Source organism: Alternaria alternata, assembly GCF_001642055.1.
Source record: "Alternaria alternata strain SRC1lrK2f unplaced genomic scaffold CC77scaffold_17, whole genome shotgun sequence".
NCBI classification, from domain to species: domain Eukaryota; kingdom Fungi; phylum Ascomycota; class Dothideomycetes; order Pleosporales; family Pleosporaceae; genus Alternaria; species Alternaria alternata.
In genome coordinates this window covers 1-15,496 of record NW_017306206.1, presented here as the reverse complement: position 1 = coordinate 15,496, position 15,496 = coordinate 1, and the positions used below count along the sequence as shown (strand labels likewise).

The window sequence follows — 15,496 nt, the reverse complement described above, 5'->3', positions numbered from 1 at the left end:
CAGCGGTATAGTCGCTATGTCTCCATGGGTTCTCCGCCTTGGAGGATATGTGCTGGTATCCGCCCTTCAGCGAAATCCTTCTCCAGCCGTGCCATTTCCGCCAGACTGCTCGCGTTGAGGATGGCAGCGCGCATGCGCTTCTTCTCTTCGTCGGTGTAGATACGCTCTTTACCCGAGTCGGCACCGTTTGTGAATGTGGGGACAACAAAACCTTTCGACTTGTTGCTGGAGATCTGGCGGAATCAGTATCTGATCAGAGGCAGAAGCAGTGTACATGACATACCTGGTTTGCAAGCTCGGTGGGCTCCTCTGCAGTTCCAAATAGCTCCTTGGCCGTCTTTCGTTCAGCATCGCGTACTTTGACAAAATCTAGGAATCGCACAGTAGGGCAGCGCCAGATGACCCAATACCGGTAGTTCTACGCCACGTTAGCATCCTGCACATTATAGTCTACTGTCATGCGATTTTGAGCCGGCCAAATCGCACCAAGGGGCTCACCCTGCATCATCTCCGCTCCTCGGGCTCAAGTGTGCTTGCACAATTAGGCTCGAAGTATCATGGTTCAAGGGATTTGGTACGTACCTCTTTGCGTGTGACGGGATTCCCCATCAATGAAAGATAGACCAAATGCTTGAATCCCGCCAGCGGATCCAAGTCCGCCAGCTCTGCGATCTTGTTCTTGGTGAGAACTAGTGTTCGCAGATTGGGTATGCTCGAGGAGAGGTTCGGTTGGATGTTGGAGATGCGGTTCTGCGCGAGGAAGAGGGTTCGGAGACGAGGCTGGAGGGGGAAGTTGCCGAGCTGTGCGATGTCGTTGTCTGTGAGATCTATGGCGTCGTTGTCCTGCGACCCTGTTAACATACTGATGCAGGTTGGGTGGCTTGGTCGACTAACTCTGGCTGCTCCCATGTTCTCGATAGCCGAAATCTTGTGACCTATATTATACGATATTGATATCAACTCAGCTCTCAAGTGTAGTATCTGTTCTTTCCAACGCACCTCGCAGATCGAGTTCACGCTCCGTGAGACAGTTGATGAAAGAGAGGGAGTTGTTGATCAGGTCTGTCGTTAACCTCATTTTGGCGATTGGCGATGATTGATTGGTTTCTGGTCAAGCGGACAATATTAGAGGTTTCAACGTGCTTCGGTATCGTCTGTCCTTTTGCGCGGGTTTCGAAAGTTGGTCGCGAAGTTGGAGCTTGTACTGAAATTCGTAGAGCGCCAAGGAAGTTCCCACTAGCGCGACTTCCAGCTCCTGGTCACTTCTAGACATCGTCCTTCGACCCCGCTCCGCCATGCGAGCAATTATCCTTGTTACATACGCGCTGATTTTATCATAGCAGACCAAGAGACTGTAGACCGACTCGGGACATGCGCTGACGAGTAGCGTTTTGCAAATTGAAACCCATATCTTCAGAACACGTCTGCCGCTGTCAGCACAAGTGTACCCAGGCAACGCATCGTTTCTTGTACATACTAACCTTCTTCATAATCGATAAACAATCTTCCTAGCATGGCTCGGATCATATTGCAACTCCCTGATTGGACACGCTCCTCTGAGTATATATATGCCAGTCACACATGGCCGTTTCCCACAAGGCTGGACTCAAAGAATCAGCAGCCACACTGTCTGATTTCCACTGCCCGGCAGACCGGTGAATGCACCGTTAGAGCCTCGTCTCGACTCTCTCATAGTAGTTTTATCTTGTTATTTCTTCCATTGGCTCTTCAAACTCGTGTAGTCCACGATTGGATCGCTGCCATCCGGTGAACAATGCAAGCCATCAGGACCAGCAACTGTGCAGCCTGACACGTTTCGTTGCGGCTCGACATGATGTATAACATGATAGTTCGGCGCTCCCAAACTACTTTTCGATTCATCCTAGCCTCATCACATCTTGAATCGACTTAACATGGCAGCCTGCACGATATGCAGCACTTGGATCAGAGGTCCCGGAAATCGATGCACGCAACACCGCTACGTCAGAAATAGATACGATGACTATAACTACAGTAGTGACTCGACGAATGCTCGCAGCGCCCGTCACAGTACGGGCACAGGCACTCGTCCACATCGTTTCTCAAACAACCAGGACATATATGGACAATACGATACCAGCAATGCTCTCGTACGTCACAGAATACACAGCAATGCACACCGGTCCAGCTCTCATCCCAATGAGCTAGCAAAACCTCTTGTCCATGTTTTCGATAGATTCAGCAACACGCATGCCGTCGCATCCGTGCAATACTCAGCGAACCCATCCTCTGGAAGTTACTCCATCTCAGCCCAGGCAAATCTCGATCGCGAACAATGCACCAACTGTCGTGAATGGTTCCCAGATGGTCTCAAGCTACAGTACCATCAACAAGAGTTCCCAATCGAATGCGAGCAGTGCAACATATGTCTGAGGTACGATAATATAGCATACCATGCAACGGACGTCAAACATGAGAGGTGTTTCGTGAGAGGATGTGAGAGTGATTATAGGACAGTGGGCAACTGGAGGCATCGCTACGTCGAGAGACATGTGTTGGGCAGGCACACACAACAGAGTTATCATTGAGAGAGCACGAATGTATACCGGGTCGTGTTGACGGACTGGGTTTAATTTCCGCAGATCAGACTGCGGACTTATGATGCTATGACTAGAACGAGGGTTACATCTGATGTGGATAACTCCCTCTTGAGTGTTCTCGTTTATTTTACCTGTGTTTCGAGATAGTTACCTGGTGCTGGTTTGACAGTACACAAACTGGATATAGCAGCAGTGTTGAATAGAGGCGAACATGGCGAAGATGGTAGTAAACATAGCCATGACTTAATACGCAGTAATGTGACCGATGTCGATCTCATGATGGTTCAATCTTACCTGGTGTTTTTGGCCGAGGTAAAGTGAATATCGTGATGGATGTTTGAAGAACGCTATGAGTTTGGTTTCGAGACGGCCATTCATCCGCAGAAGAAATGTCAAAGACTTTAGGCAGAACCTGTCTACGACCTAGAATACATCGCTCAATCTCGGTCATGCTTGTGGGTTAACGTAGGATCCAAAAAATAATGGACTAGGCATGCAAAAGAAGGAAATCTTGTTTCGGTGATGCTGACACTTCCTATCGTCGAAAAATCTCTACCTGCCACATATCCCTAGGTTACGAGCCATGCAGCTGAGTGCCACGAATTGAATATGCTCAGGTGGATCTTGACGGATGCAAGTTGCGTCTGAAGATTACGAAACAATCGGGGTAGAACGGCCATGTAATGATATATACTGCACCATGCGCCATGTGTCCAGAGAGGAAGAGATCGACACGTACTGGTGTTTATGGGGTAAAGCTGAGGCGAGACTCCGAGTGTCCTTGTATTGCTGGAACTCGTCGCCGGTATCGGGTGACGATCGTGCAGTCCGCCTTTGGTACGGGGTGATGCATAGTGAGGCGATCTAGGATAGACAGATGCATCTTGTTCCAACGAAGTCATACCGAGCGTTTAACGCGCAAACAGAGGCGCCCAGCGGAGTGTCGAGTGAGTCTTGGATGCCACCACACCGCTTATTGTGCTGAGTTGGTATTATCATAAGTTGTATAGACAGGCTATAGAAAGTACAATCAAGATGCGGTTTACTGGCTGAGCCTTTCTCGACTCACTAGGACATGAACTGACATGGTTACACGATGTCGATAAGTATCCGTTGACTGATGCAGCCCATGGCAGTACCGATAGTGATTTATTGTTTGCTGGGCAGTGTGCTTGTTCCAATGGAAGAGCGAGGCAAGTGGCTTCCGTCTGGGCTGATAGGCACCCGCGGAAGTGGTCCGACGCAGAGCAAGTTGTTGATATCGAAAGTGCGGGTTGGCGCGCGTCAGCCTGTCAACGAGAGGCGGAGGATTGCACCAGGACGGTTTGGAACGACATGCATATCATGGTCTGGGGTACCCCGGGAGATGTGCAGCCGTAGTCGTTGATGACTGACGGCGGGACGTATGGCACGACGATGGACAAAGGACAATGGCGCGCTGTCGACGCGAAAGCCTATGGCCATGTCGTGAAAGCGAATCTTGGTCCCACTTGTCGGACGTGTGACGATGAGAATTCTTGGGTGGAGACGTGGTGGAGGGGTGATGTGCGCCGTGGGTCGATCTTGTTCACGATAGTCGGGAGTCGTCTCACCGCCCTTCTATAACTAAGCAGCAACCGGCGTCGACTAAACCCAAACACTAGCAGCGAATCCACTACGTTACAGCGCGCTCCCCTCACTAACCCACGCGACACGCTTCCTCTCTCTGCTGTCCAAGCACCCCGCTGCTGAGGCCTGTCTGGCGACTGCTGCCTCCTGTACCGTGCACAAAGGCACCTTGTGACGCCATCACCTTCACCCCCATCCGTCCACGTCGCCCGCCCTCACCCGCCCGCAAGAAAGAGACGGTCCCTCTGCTGCCCCACGCAAAGCCCGCCAGCCGCAGCAGCAACAGCAACAACAACAAAAACAACAGGCGCCCTCCGACTGCCATGGGTCAACCAGCACCTCGCACTGCTCGAGCCCGCCCAACCCACGACGCCTCTCTCGCCCACTGCTAAGACGACGGGCGCGCTTCCATGGAGGCATGCGCCCACTGCCAGACATGATCGGACACCTGTTTAGCAGCCGCAAGGGCAGCAGCGCGTCTCACGCGCCGCCGCCGACGGTGCTCGACTCGGCGACAGAAGAGAGCCACACGCGCCATCTGCTGTATCCCGAGTACAACACGCTCTACCACCCCGAGGGCCAGCCGTATCCCTTGCACGCCGCGCCCTTGACCCCGGGGAGCGGCCATGATGGGCCCCTGCCGGAGATAGACCTCGACTACCCGCGCGACTGCCGCATCATCATCGCCCAGGACGAGACGCCCGCCATGCCCAAGACCATCCTATTCGACTCCAAGCCTGCCCCACCACGCGTCGACGCTCCCACATCGCCCAACCTCCGCACCCGCGCATTTGGCGCCGCCAATGCCAGCAATGCCAGTACGCCAGCGCCGACGTTTGGGGGACTGCACGCCCGCACATCGTCGCTCGTCACAGAGCCCGCCGCGCCACCGCGCTCGCCCACGGTCGGAGGCTTCACGCGCATACGCACCCGCGGCAGCTCCATATCCTCCATGCCCAACATCGACGAGCACGCCCAGGTCCAGGCCAAAGCCCAGGCAAGGGCCAAGGAGTCAACCGACCTGGCCAACATCTGCCTCGACTGCATGTTCGGCAACCTGGCCATGAACTACCGCGGCAACTCCAACAAGATACACATTGTGCCGCTCGACACAAAGCCGGCCGACTCGTCGTTGCTGAGCACCAGCGTTCAGGACGCTACCAACTCTCTTGGTCGCGCCGAGGGCCTTCGCAGAAGGAGCCATCTCGCCAAATCCTTCACACCCGCCAACCTTCCAACCGACCTACCCCGCGCCGACTCCAGTGAGGGCGTACCGAAGGAGCCCAGGCGGCGTACCATCTTTATCACGCGCATGTTCTCAGTCACTGTGCCGGAAGAGGAGCACGATGATCGCACCCCCACCCCGCAGAGCTCACTGCCAAAAGGCAATGGCTTCCCCTTCCCCGCGACAAGCACGAAACCAGGTGCCCCCAAGGTACCGTACCCCTCGCACGTGCGAAAGAGCCCCATGTATGCTATCACTATCATCCTCCACCTTCCCATATCAAACACATCTCCCAGCGTGAGACCCTCTTCTCGGAGCGCCAATGCCAGAACGCCGGTGCACCTGTCTACCTCTGCTCCTGGGCAGGACTCGCTTGGTTCTTCTTTGGACTCAGAACGACGCACAGGATGGGCCTTCATCGACTCCAATCTCGGCGTTGATTCACTTCTATCCTCGTCGCTATGTAGTGATGTCGATGACCGTGTCGATGTCGTAGGGCAACACTGGGACGTCATTATGCGTGCTCTCAGTAGCCTGCAACACGTGGTACAGGAGAGGATATTGGCCCAGTTCAAAGCGCCTCGGTCGCCAGAAGGCATGCCTACGCCTACAGCTCACCATCAGCGAAATCAGCCTTCGCGGGCTAGTCTCCGCGACACTTCTCTCCACGCCAGCCGGCGGGCCCTGCGATTGCAGCCCAATGCCCTCATGATGGACAAAGAAATTCAAACCGCAGCAGAGCTTACTGGCAATCGCGTGGTGAGCGGCATGAGGATCCCTCGTGTCATGACAGGTCAGGGCAAGTGGGGTGTCTGGCGCGAAGAGGCCAGATGGCTTGGTCGCTGGGCAGGTCGACGTGAACAGAACTTTTTCTTCTTCAACCTCCTTACTGCTTTCCTCGGAAATCACACCGAGTGGCTCAACGTTTTGGGACCCAAGTGGTACCGTAAGCGTCATCGCGAGCAGCAAAAGGCAACTGCCGGTGAGATTCTAACAATCCCTAACCGCACCGTCATCGTCTCTCCAGACAAGATGGCTGCACGGAGACTCATCTTTCTACTCGCCGCCTTCTTACCACCCAACGCATCTGCCATGGGTGAAAGTACCTACCCGCGTCCCGGCACTTCAGCATCCCTCCGTGCCTATTCGCAGTCACCTCCGACCAATATGCCGCCTTCAAGGCAGCCCTCCCTACGGCGACAGATCAAACGAGGACCGCGGGCCAAGCAAAGTATGTCCAATATCCTTTTGCAGCCACCCAAGCTCCAGAGCGTTCATCAGCCACCTGCGCAGATTTCAGATGAGCGGTCTGAATCGGTCTTGATCGAGACTCAAGAGCCTATGCGTCCGCTTGGACACTCTCGGCGTTCTTCTGCACATTCAGTTCGCACCACTCTAGTGGTTCCATCAATGTCAGAAGGCCCGGTCGCGCCGGGTAGCACTGCTACTACCTCAACAGCCAACCCACAAGATGCGATGCCTGTCGCTCACTTCACATTTCCCAGGACAAAGTCATCTGGTACCATGCCCGATATGAGACCTGAAAGTAGTGATAGCCTGGCCTCAACGAACCTGATCAGCACCCTGCAGAGGAGCGGTACCGGTCAAACCAGTCTTGCTAGTAATGATTCCAGCAATACAAGTCGCTGGAGTGGCTTTATGAACTTTTGGAGCGGACGTCGTTCGTCTTCAACCGACCAAAGTGAATACTTTCAGACCACAGATGACGGTGTGGGATACCGTGGGCAAGAGCGCCCTCGGTCGCAGCTGGAGCACATGGTTCAAGAGCTCTCCATGGACCGCGTCTTCGAGGGCGATGCTGCCGATTCTCCGCTTCCACAAGATTCAGGCGAAAAAACCTCTCCGGACATATACTCCAATGCTGGCTGTCCTGGCGTTCCTGCGTCTGCTGCAAGGCCAATCCCAGAGCGTCAGAAGACTTACGAGAGTCACTTAAAACTGTCTGTCAACGAAAAGGATGGCGTTATCGACGTTGACCTTCCACTGCCTGACTTTGACTCTCCTCTTCAGTCTCCACTGCTAGGGGGGTTTGGGTCAGCTTCAAGCCAGCCAGGCTCCAGCTTTGGCGAGTCCTCAGTCTTATCGACGCCTCACTGTGAGCCAGAACAGCCCGTCAACGTGGCGGGTTGGCTGAGCCAGTTCCACCCTGATTTCGCCGTCCAAGCTATAAAGCCTTATCGCGAGCTTGAACGCGACATCAAGCGAGCGATGAGCGCTGAGCCCACACCTCTAAATACCGTGACTACACCGAGCCTAGAGTCGGGCCCGCTTGAGCGTTGGATGGATATCTGTTCTGCTCTTATTGCCGACACAAGCAATTTCTCGATCAAACGCATCAGCTTGCGGCGTCTCGTGAAGCTCATTCCCACGCCTACGTACCAATCTTCGGCTATGACACCGGGTGTCACTGGAATGGCTCCTGCCCACTCGCGATATGGTAATCCGTACACCTCCGGTGCCGCTGCTCCAATGATGACTGAAGTACATCTTGCTGAAAAGTTCGTCACCGAAACCATCATGGATTTTGACTCCACGCTCATCGACGGCGTGGATCGCGTACTCGCGCAGTCTGGTGAGGTGACCCGTGTAAATTCTGCCCAGTCCTCTCGATCAAGCAGCCGAAGGGGCCGTCGCGATACTAGGACGGAATCGGATACAATACCACATGTCGAAGTGCCGCACGTGGATTGTAAGAGTGTGCTTTTCGAAGCACTAGAGATCGTTGTGAAAGAAGTGGCCGCTGAGCGAGGGGGTAGACAATCCTCTAAAGAAGGTGATTTGAGGAAGACGACGAGGGATGCACACCCGAAGACTGAGAATGATTCTTCTTTGAAAGAGGGTATTCGTAGATGGCTAACAGAGGTCGAGTGAACTCAGTAGGGGACGTTTCACACTGTTCTTTTCTTCATGACTTGAACTTTCATTATCTATGTATTATATGTTCCAAGGGTGTATTATGTGGGCTTTGCTGCGTTTGAGCGGGCGTTGAAGCATTTTTAAAGCGAAGTACGACCTTCGTGTCGACGATCTTGGTGGCCTTTGGCTGTGGTATAAGCTAGCGAGACAGCATTATCGGAACAGTAGTAACAAGTTGGAGCGAGGGTTAGGAATATCTGGAAAGGATGATACCAATAATAGAACGATCTTGAATCTTGGAATTCCTCCAGCTTTTTGGTGTGATGACTTCCTCAGGAAAAAAGAAGGTAGTGTCGATAACAGTTGGTATATTGAATTGCTTGACATATGATCCTTTTGTAGTAGCATGGCTACAAACATGAACAGGACAAAGCTTCACACAAGACGAAATGTGGTGGACAAGTATGTTGTTCTATTGGAACAGCAATGCAAATGATTGTCTTAACCTTGCATGTCACCCCACGCATACGTCAAACACACAATGCACAACACCCGGGGCGTACATTTTCACCCTCTCCACATGAACCACACAGACCCGTCTCTCAAGTCCGCCGTCGATGGTGTATAGTAAATCCTGGAATGTCTTTTCTACTTCATTTTTCATGCTTTCAACGTCTTTGACATTAACGTTTTCGTGCACATGAATCCATCCTTGTCGTTTTGTATCGAGCATAGCGACCGCAACACGCCACGAGAGCTTGGAAGAAGGCAGCAAGCCGAGATTGACATGCCGAACCGGTAATCTTGGCGACCGAAGTGACGGGTAGTCCAGGTCAGCGGCCTCGTTGCTTGTCTCGAGGACCACAAAGTCTGCATCGTCGAGATCAGAGTGGTCAGGTTGGCCCCTTTGTCGTAGCCGCAGAATGTCTTCTTGTTTAAGCACTCGACATGTCCATTTATTCATCTCTGCACCTCTTCGTAGCCCTTCTACGCTCCAGGGATTGATCTCCCAGCACAAGACTTGCTTGATGCCTTTCTCCAATGCTTGACTACTCTTCCTGTATGAGAAAGCAAAGTAGCCGATTCCAGCATAGAGGTCGACAGCCGCGGATGCAGTGTCAAGACCAGTAGTGAGAGTAGGCAGATTCAAGATTCGCGCCTTCTCACGAACGTTGCCACGGCTGAACATTGTATAGAGCGGAGCCCAGGTTTGCCAAATCCCGTTCTGGCGTGCAGTCACCCATAAAGCGTTGGCAAAGTCGGTTGCGGTGGGGTTAGATATTGTTTGTGGCGTTGGCGTACTTCCAAAGTCTCCGTATAGGGGTGTTAAATTGACTGGGCTACGAAGTATGTTTTCTGAATTGGTCATTTCGGCTGACGATGCTACCGTGGTCCTGGTTGAAAGTGGTATGGGAGAGTTTATGGCGACATGTGTTGCGCCTACTGCTTTTGCCATACTCTGCCATAATGATATCATCGCGTCTGAGTTCACTGAATGCGTGGCAATGAGGCTTTTCCACGGGGCGGAGGAAAAGGCATTGTGTGGAAGGAGAAGCATTGGACTGTAGACAGAATATCCTTCTGGAAAATTGGAGACGAGCGCTTCAACGGTAAGTGCTTGCGATGAAGGCAACAATCCAAGGAAGGAAGTAAGAGACTCCTCCAGAGCTTTGTGAACTGGATTCCGATTTGTTCGTCTTGGGGCCAAGGTCGTGACAGGGGCATCGTGTGAGATTGAAACGTCCTGAGATAATGCGCTGAGGCCAAGATCTTGCAACACTCTGAGCTTCAGGTCGCTGGTCTCTTGCGCATTCAAGATTCTTTCTAATCCATCCGAGTGTTGGGGATAAAGGATGGATGTAGGAATACACATGCGTTGCTGTTCCTTGCTTCCAGATACTCGGTCACTCGAATCACAAAGGGTTGTGGTCGTGTGGCTCGAACTCTGATAGGTTCTTATCTGGTCTTCGAGTTGAAAATCGTCTTGGAAAGATTCCGGGTAGATGTAACGGCCACCGATCGCATCGGAACATAGCTCTGGGAATTGTGTCTGCTGTGAGGAGCTTGATGGTCCCTGTATGGCTACGGGTGTATCTGCAGGAGTGGCTGCTAAGGACCGGTCAGGCTCAGCGCGATCATCACCGTTTCTAGATACAACAACATTCCTGGGGGATGTGTGTTCTTTCTTGTTCGGTGACTCGGGAGTGATTTTGCTACTCCGGTCAAGCTGACCAGCCCGTTCGAGCGCCTGTTTCACAGTCTTGACATGTTGTTTTGGTACAATAAGAGTAATTTTCGAGCTTGACAACTGTTCCATGTTGTTTGCTACTTTAACGTGAACTGGCAAAGATTAACACAAGCAGCTGGAGGGTGGTAAAGTGTAAACGGAGCATTGTACAAAATTTATTGGAACATTGCTAGCTTCAGGCAACCGCACACAAGGGTGGCACGCATCTCGATAGCTCAGATGGAGTTCTAAGAATGGGACTATTGAATCCGTCCGATCATCTTACTCAATATACAGTTTATGAATAGCGAGGGACGTTGCCAGGAATAAGGAAGGAGCCTCGAGATAGTCGTTGCCGATTCAGCACGCCGCCCCCACCTGTTCGGAGGCAAGTAAGCAGATGACGCAGCTCGCGGAACACCCACCCTCCGTCACACGAGAACCCAACATACATCACATACTCCACCCACGATGTCTCTCACAAACCTCGACCTCGTAAACCAATGCGATGGTTTCCCGTATCCCGATGTGAACTCGGAGACATATCTGGCATCGATAAACACTTACTACCAGCTGCGCGTCTCAGGCTACAATTATGCATTGGGTTACATGCTCCCGTCTGTTGTCGAGGTGTTCCGTGGGGTACCCAGCTGGGAAATTGACGATGACGCTCGCATCCTCTACCTCGTCGGCGGTTCTACTGCGGATGAGCGATCGCAAGCGGTAGAAACGACGCTGCTGGCTATGCGACAGACGGGTCACTTCAAGGTACTGGACAAGTGGCGAGGAGAACTGTACGCCGTGTATGGTATTGGCAAAGAACTACTATTCAACGTGGAGAGGAGCGCCAGTTGCCTATTTGGCGTAGTCACGTATGGGGTGCATCTCACAGCGTTCACAAGAAAGGAGGGGGAATTGAAAATTTGGACACCGAGACGGGCGCGTACCAAGCAGACATACGGTGGTATGCTAGACAATGCGGTAGCGGGCGGCATTGCATCGGGTGAGTCGCCATTTGAAAGTCTTGTGAGGGAGTGTGGAGAAGAAGCCTCGCTTGGGGAAGAGTTGGTTCGGTCAAAGGCAAAAGCGAGTGGCACAGTCACATACTGGTACATTCGAGACGAGAGAGCAGGAGGGGAGACGAACTTGATGCAGCCAGAGGTTCAATACGTTTATGATCTCGAACTTCCCGAAGACACGATACCAAAGCCTGGCGACGACGAAGTTGAGGAGTTCTACCTGTGGGGTGTGGAGGAAGTGCAAGAAGCTATGAGGAGGGGCGAGTTCAAGCCCAACTGCGCGCTGGTCGTGCTAGACTTCCTAGTTCGCCACGGCATTCTCACTACGGAGAACGAAAGAGACTACATTGAAATTGTGAGTCGGCTGCACAGAAAGCTCGAGTTTCCTACGCTGTAAGGACGTAGACAAGGTGGTATTGTCTCGCAAGGGGTGCGAGTGGGGCCAACGAGTCGATTGGGGGTATCCAGACGCCATACCGAAATTTTAAGCCAGATGATACCAAAACCACTACACATGCTGCCATGACGCCTGTTGTATGCTTACTTTTGTTATGCTCTGGAGAGGACGAAGGTGCTATGCATTACGAGTGCTTGATGAGCATGTAGATGTCGTCGATCTTAAGGCCGCTGAGCTTCCTGTGCGGGCCCTCCATGTATAGCAGCAGGCCGCCGAAACTGGCAAAGTACTTGCTGTGTAGACTATTAGCCCCGACTCGGCCGACTCGCCCAGTGCGAAGGACACTCACATGACATCACCGTCACCACCCTCCATGCGGTAGTTCTTGCCGTAGCAGACGTAGTCGTACATGTCAGCGAGGGTTGTCACACCCTGCTTGCCAACACTCCTCCACATGGAATCGTTGTCGCCCTTTGCGCTGCCGTCGAGGGCCAAGGTCGTTGCCAGGACGAGGCTTATTGTCTGGCCGACCTCGACGGGGAATAGCTCGTGGTTGATGTCGAGTGACATGGTGATCTGGCTGTCGGTCGAAGTGCCATGGAGACGGGACACGCGATCGTATTTCTCGTTGTTGACCGAAGTGATGGTGAAGGTCTCTTCGAAGACCTGAGCGTCGGCCATGGTGAGAGGGCGCACACGGCTGCGGACCGAGCAAGAGGCTTTTGCGGAGAGGTTTGGGGCGGGCGAAAGGTGTTGCGACAGAGCACGAAAGAAAGCCTGCAGCCAGAAACGGTCAGAGCGCGCGCGGGCCTGTCTTGGCGGCATCGTTACCTCCGGGCCCGCTCCGCATCGCATCGCATCGCCGCTAGGAGTCCAGCCACGCGGTCGCACCTTCTCCGCGATTATCCTCTAGTGCTCCGATCACTACTGTGCACGCTTCCTCTCCAGATACATGCGCCCCATCGCTACTTCCATCCTCGCCCACAGTTGCCTAGGCGCCCGTCCTGGTATACTTGCTGCGCTCCAGCCTGCCGCTCCGCCGCCCACTCGTCCAACACCTCCGCCTTGTCGTCCCCCATGAGCTACGATCGCTACTTGATGAATCTATTCAGCCTGCACGACTTGGACTACCTCTCGCCCGACATGCCCGACTTTGCCTCCAGTCGCGAATGCAGCCCCATCGCTTTCGACGCTCCCATCCCCCCCAAGCCCACAGTCGCCGTGGCCCAGAACAGCATGCTTCTTAAACTGCCCGACGACATCTTCAAGTGTGTCATGGACTATCTCGACCGCGATGCTGCGTGGAGTCTGAAGCGGCTTTGTAAAGGCATGGCAAGCAGCGTGACGGTGAACCAGCTGCTGTACAAGTACCCCATACAACTCAACGATGTGCGCGACATCAGGCTGGGCGACTGGAAATACCGGAGCTTGGGCAGCATACGGTGGACAAGCTTCAAGGAGAGCATCAATGATGGGAACCGCCGACACGTGCACAAGCTAGCCATGTCTCACTGGGCGAGCATAGAGGACTTCAAGTGGATAGAAGAGAATCTACCTTGCTTGACTAGCTTGGACATCTCCGCCATCAAGGACTTTGTATGGACACCGGAGGAGACTTGGACTTGGAAAATGATGGCCGATGCTTGCCATGAACTATTTGGACGTCTGGAAGAGCTCGAGGTGGCTAACTGGGCTGACTATACTGCGCACTCTCGAATCGAGTACAGCTATTCATATCAGGACTATCGCTTCAAGCAGAGCTTTAGGATATCAAGACGACGCGATGGAGGCTCTGTTGCAAACGCCATTTTCCCAATATGTAAAAAACTGAAGACGTTGGCAATACGAGAGCGGTACTCGGGGTTCCAGTAAGATAAATCTGGTGGTCATATCGCCGAACTAAGTACTAACTCAAGTCCAGCACCTGGAACGAGTGGGAGGTTCATCAGCGCGTCTGCTGTCTTGTCGATGGCGTGCAAAAGTACTGCCCGGACACCATGACGAAGCTGAGGGTACATGACTACGCCCCTTACCGCTCACTCTTCTCCACCGATGCAACAGCTTGGTCGCGTATCAAAGATGTTGAAATAGGTCTATACTCTTGGATGGAAGACCGTCGTGACCGTGACGTGATCGGCCCAATTCCCTACAGGATAACCCAAGGACATCATCATCGCGATGAAGAGGAGGCTTTTGACGACAAGACGTTCGATGCATGCGGGCGCGACCATATGATGCTCGGAAACCATGTCGTCCAGGGTGTTGGAGCATCGTTCGAGGACTTGCTCCAAAGCCTCCAGACCATTTCCAAGAAGTATCCAAACATCAACATAAAACCCATTCGGAACCTTCAGAACATCATACTCCACCCGTTCCACCTTGTCAATGTCATGCAACGGCGACATCACTTTGGACAGACCACACAGCAAAACAATGACCAGGCACTTAGTGACCCTAGTTCTAAGCCTGAGGTGCAGGAAGCGCTGCGATGGCTAGCCGAGAAGTGCGCCTGGAAGCCGATATTGGCTTGGGAAAGCATGATGTGCGACGTCTTCCCTGCAAATCTAGAGCCCAACCGAACATTTCTACCCAAACAAGATGTGCTTTCACGCATAAAGACCATGGTATCAACCTTGCGAAGCCTCAACATCCCTATCCGTGTTTCCATTGGCGACCGCACAAACATGTGTCCTTCGTCTGGCCTCGATGGTAGCCTATACTTTGGTGACTACAAGACCTTCGTTGGTGACAATGAGAACAAGCGCGAAGTGTTGCTCCCGACCCAAGCCGTCTTCAGTCTTACGCCCATTGCCTCCATGGTTGACGAACTCACTATACAGTACCCTGCCGACGTGCCTGGCGTCTCCGGCTGGCTTCGCGCAGCGAAACGCCCTACCCCTGCCGAGGTGGCTCTCATGCAACGCGAAATGATTGGCTGGAGACGCTTCTGGGCCCGCTATGCTTCCCAGTTCAAGAACCTCAAGAAGTTGACAGCAAATGTCCCCAATGACATCTACGAAGACTGGGGCAGAAGCGAACTGACCAATCTTTTGGATAACGAACGATGGCAAATGCTCGAAGTCGAGGATAAACAGGACCACAATCTTCTAGGAGGCTACTTCCCATTCGTTAGTAGCAGTTCGTCGTCAGTCCTACGTCAGAACCTGTCTCGTCGACGCACACGCACCAAGTTCGTCCAACGGGTATTCTTCAGGCTCGACACTGAACCCTTGGACATTGAGTGTTTGCCTCTGGGATTGACTGAAAAGCAGAGGGAGGAAAGGGAGATAACTGAGGCTGAGATAGCGGACAAACATGTCCTGCAACATCGCTTTTGGCCAAAGCGAGATGGGGTCAGTGAAGAAAGACGCGAGAAACGTAAACGAGAAGATGGTAAAGGGACTGATAGCCAAGAAGGTGTTGATAAGAGAACGAGGATTGGCTGTAGCACATACGAACGTCACGAGAGCAACGTGTAGCCTACAGTGGTATAGGCAGACAACTCTTGCCTGCGATGTCAAATCAGTGTATTGTATAATAGTAATATAAATTAAAACATAATAA

At 52.8% G+C, this 15,496-nt stretch overlaps 7 protein-coding genes across 7 annotated transcripts; 4 read left to right on the top strand and 3 right to left on the bottom strand.

Moving 5' to 3' along the window:
* Positions 1 to 14: 14 nt before the first annotated feature.
* On the bottom strand, positions 15 to 1,078 carry CC77DRAFT_941030 (U2 small nuclear ribonucleo protein A; the record flags this gene model as incomplete). The annotated part of the gene is made up of 5 exons (XM_018534763.1): positions 15 to 233; positions 284 to 418; positions 583 to 843; positions 895 to 935; positions 1,000 to 1,078. The coding sequence occupies 5 exons, from the start codon at positions 1,076 to 1,078 to the stop codon at positions 15 to 17; spliced, it is 735 nt and encodes a 244-aa protein (XP_018383129.1).
* Positions 1,079 to 1,913: 835 nt separating this feature from the next.
* Positions 1,914 to 2,567, top strand: CC77DRAFT_1010966 (hypothetical protein; the record flags this gene model as incomplete). Its single annotated transcript, XM_018523680.1, has 1 exon — positions 1,914 to 2,567. One exon carries the CDS (start codon positions 1,914 to 1,916, stop codon positions 2,565 to 2,567), a length of 654 nt encoding a protein of 217 aa, XP_018383128.1.
* A 1,628-nt stretch (positions 2,568 to 4,195) lies between these two features.
* Positions 4,196 to 8,589, top strand: CC77DRAFT_1022613 (hypothetical protein). The gene has a single exon (XM_018525501.1). It carries the CDS (start codon positions 4,624 to 4,626, stop codon positions 8,302 to 8,304), a length of 3,681 nt encoding a protein of 1,226 aa, XP_018383127.1. The 5' UTR covers positions 4,196 to 4,623; the 3' UTR covers positions 8,305 to 8,589.
* Positions 8,590 to 8,803: 214 nt separating this feature from the next.
* CC77DRAFT_994087 (hypothetical protein) lies at positions 8,804 to 10,641 on the bottom strand (the record flags this gene model as incomplete). Its single annotated transcript, XM_018536434.1, has 3 exons — positions 10,448 to 10,641; positions 10,161 to 10,363; positions 8,804 to 10,070 (listed from the first exon to the last, which is right to left on the bottom strand). Exons 1-3 carry the CDS (start codon positions 10,604 to 10,606, stop codon positions 8,804 to 8,806), a joined length of 1,629 nt encoding a protein of 542 aa, XP_018383126.1. The 5' UTR covers positions 10,607 to 10,641.
* Positions 10,642 to 10,793: 152 nt separating this feature from the next.
* On the top strand, positions 10,794 to 12,223 carry CC77DRAFT_1022612 (thiamine pyrophosphokinase). Its single transcript, XM_018525500.1, has one exon. The coding sequence runs from the start codon at positions 10,988 to 10,990 to the stop codon at positions 11,930 to 11,932; it is 945 nt and encodes a 314-aa protein (XP_018383125.1). The 5' UTR covers positions 10,794 to 10,987; the 3' UTR covers positions 11,933 to 12,223.
* Positions 12,117 to 12,613, bottom strand: CC77DRAFT_941517 (DNA-directed RNA polymerases I; the record flags this gene model as incomplete). The annotated part of the gene is made up of 2 exons (XM_018534798.1): positions 12,117 to 12,225; positions 12,282 to 12,613. The coding sequence occupies 2 exons, from the start codon at positions 12,611 to 12,613 to the stop codon at positions 12,117 to 12,119; spliced, it is 441 nt and encodes a 146-aa protein (XP_018383124.1).
* Positions 12,614 to 12,789: 176 nt separating this feature from the next.
* CC77DRAFT_994080 (hypothetical protein) lies at positions 12,790 to 15,496 on the top strand. Its single transcript, XM_018536433.1, has 2 exons — positions 12,790 to 13,800; positions 13,854 to 15,496. Exons 1-2 carry the CDS (start codon positions 13,010 to 13,012, stop codon positions 15,409 to 15,411), a joined length of 2,349 nt encoding a protein of 782 aa, XP_018383123.1. The 5' UTR covers positions 12,790 to 13,009; the 3' UTR covers positions 15,412 to 15,496.

What these genes read in the sequence shown, in the direction of transcription:
- CC77DRAFT_994080 (XM_018536433.1), top strand. Translation starts at nt 13,010, where the DNA reads ATGAGCTACGATCGCTACTTGATGAATCTATTCAGCCTGCACGACTTG. An exon ending in GAGCGGTACTCGGGGTTCCA is followed by an intron (nt 13,801 to 13,853) that starts GTAAGATAAATC and finishes ACTCAAGTCCAG; the next exon opens with CACCTGGAACGAGTGGGAGG.
- CC77DRAFT_1022612 (XM_018525500.1), top strand. Translation starts at nt 10,988, where the DNA reads ATGTCTCTCACAAACCTCGACCTCGTAAACCAATGCGATGGTTTCCCG.
- CC77DRAFT_1022613 (XM_018525501.1), top strand. Translation starts at nt 4,624, where the DNA reads ATGATCGGACACCTGTTTAGCAGCCGCAAGGGCAGCAGCGCGTCTCAC.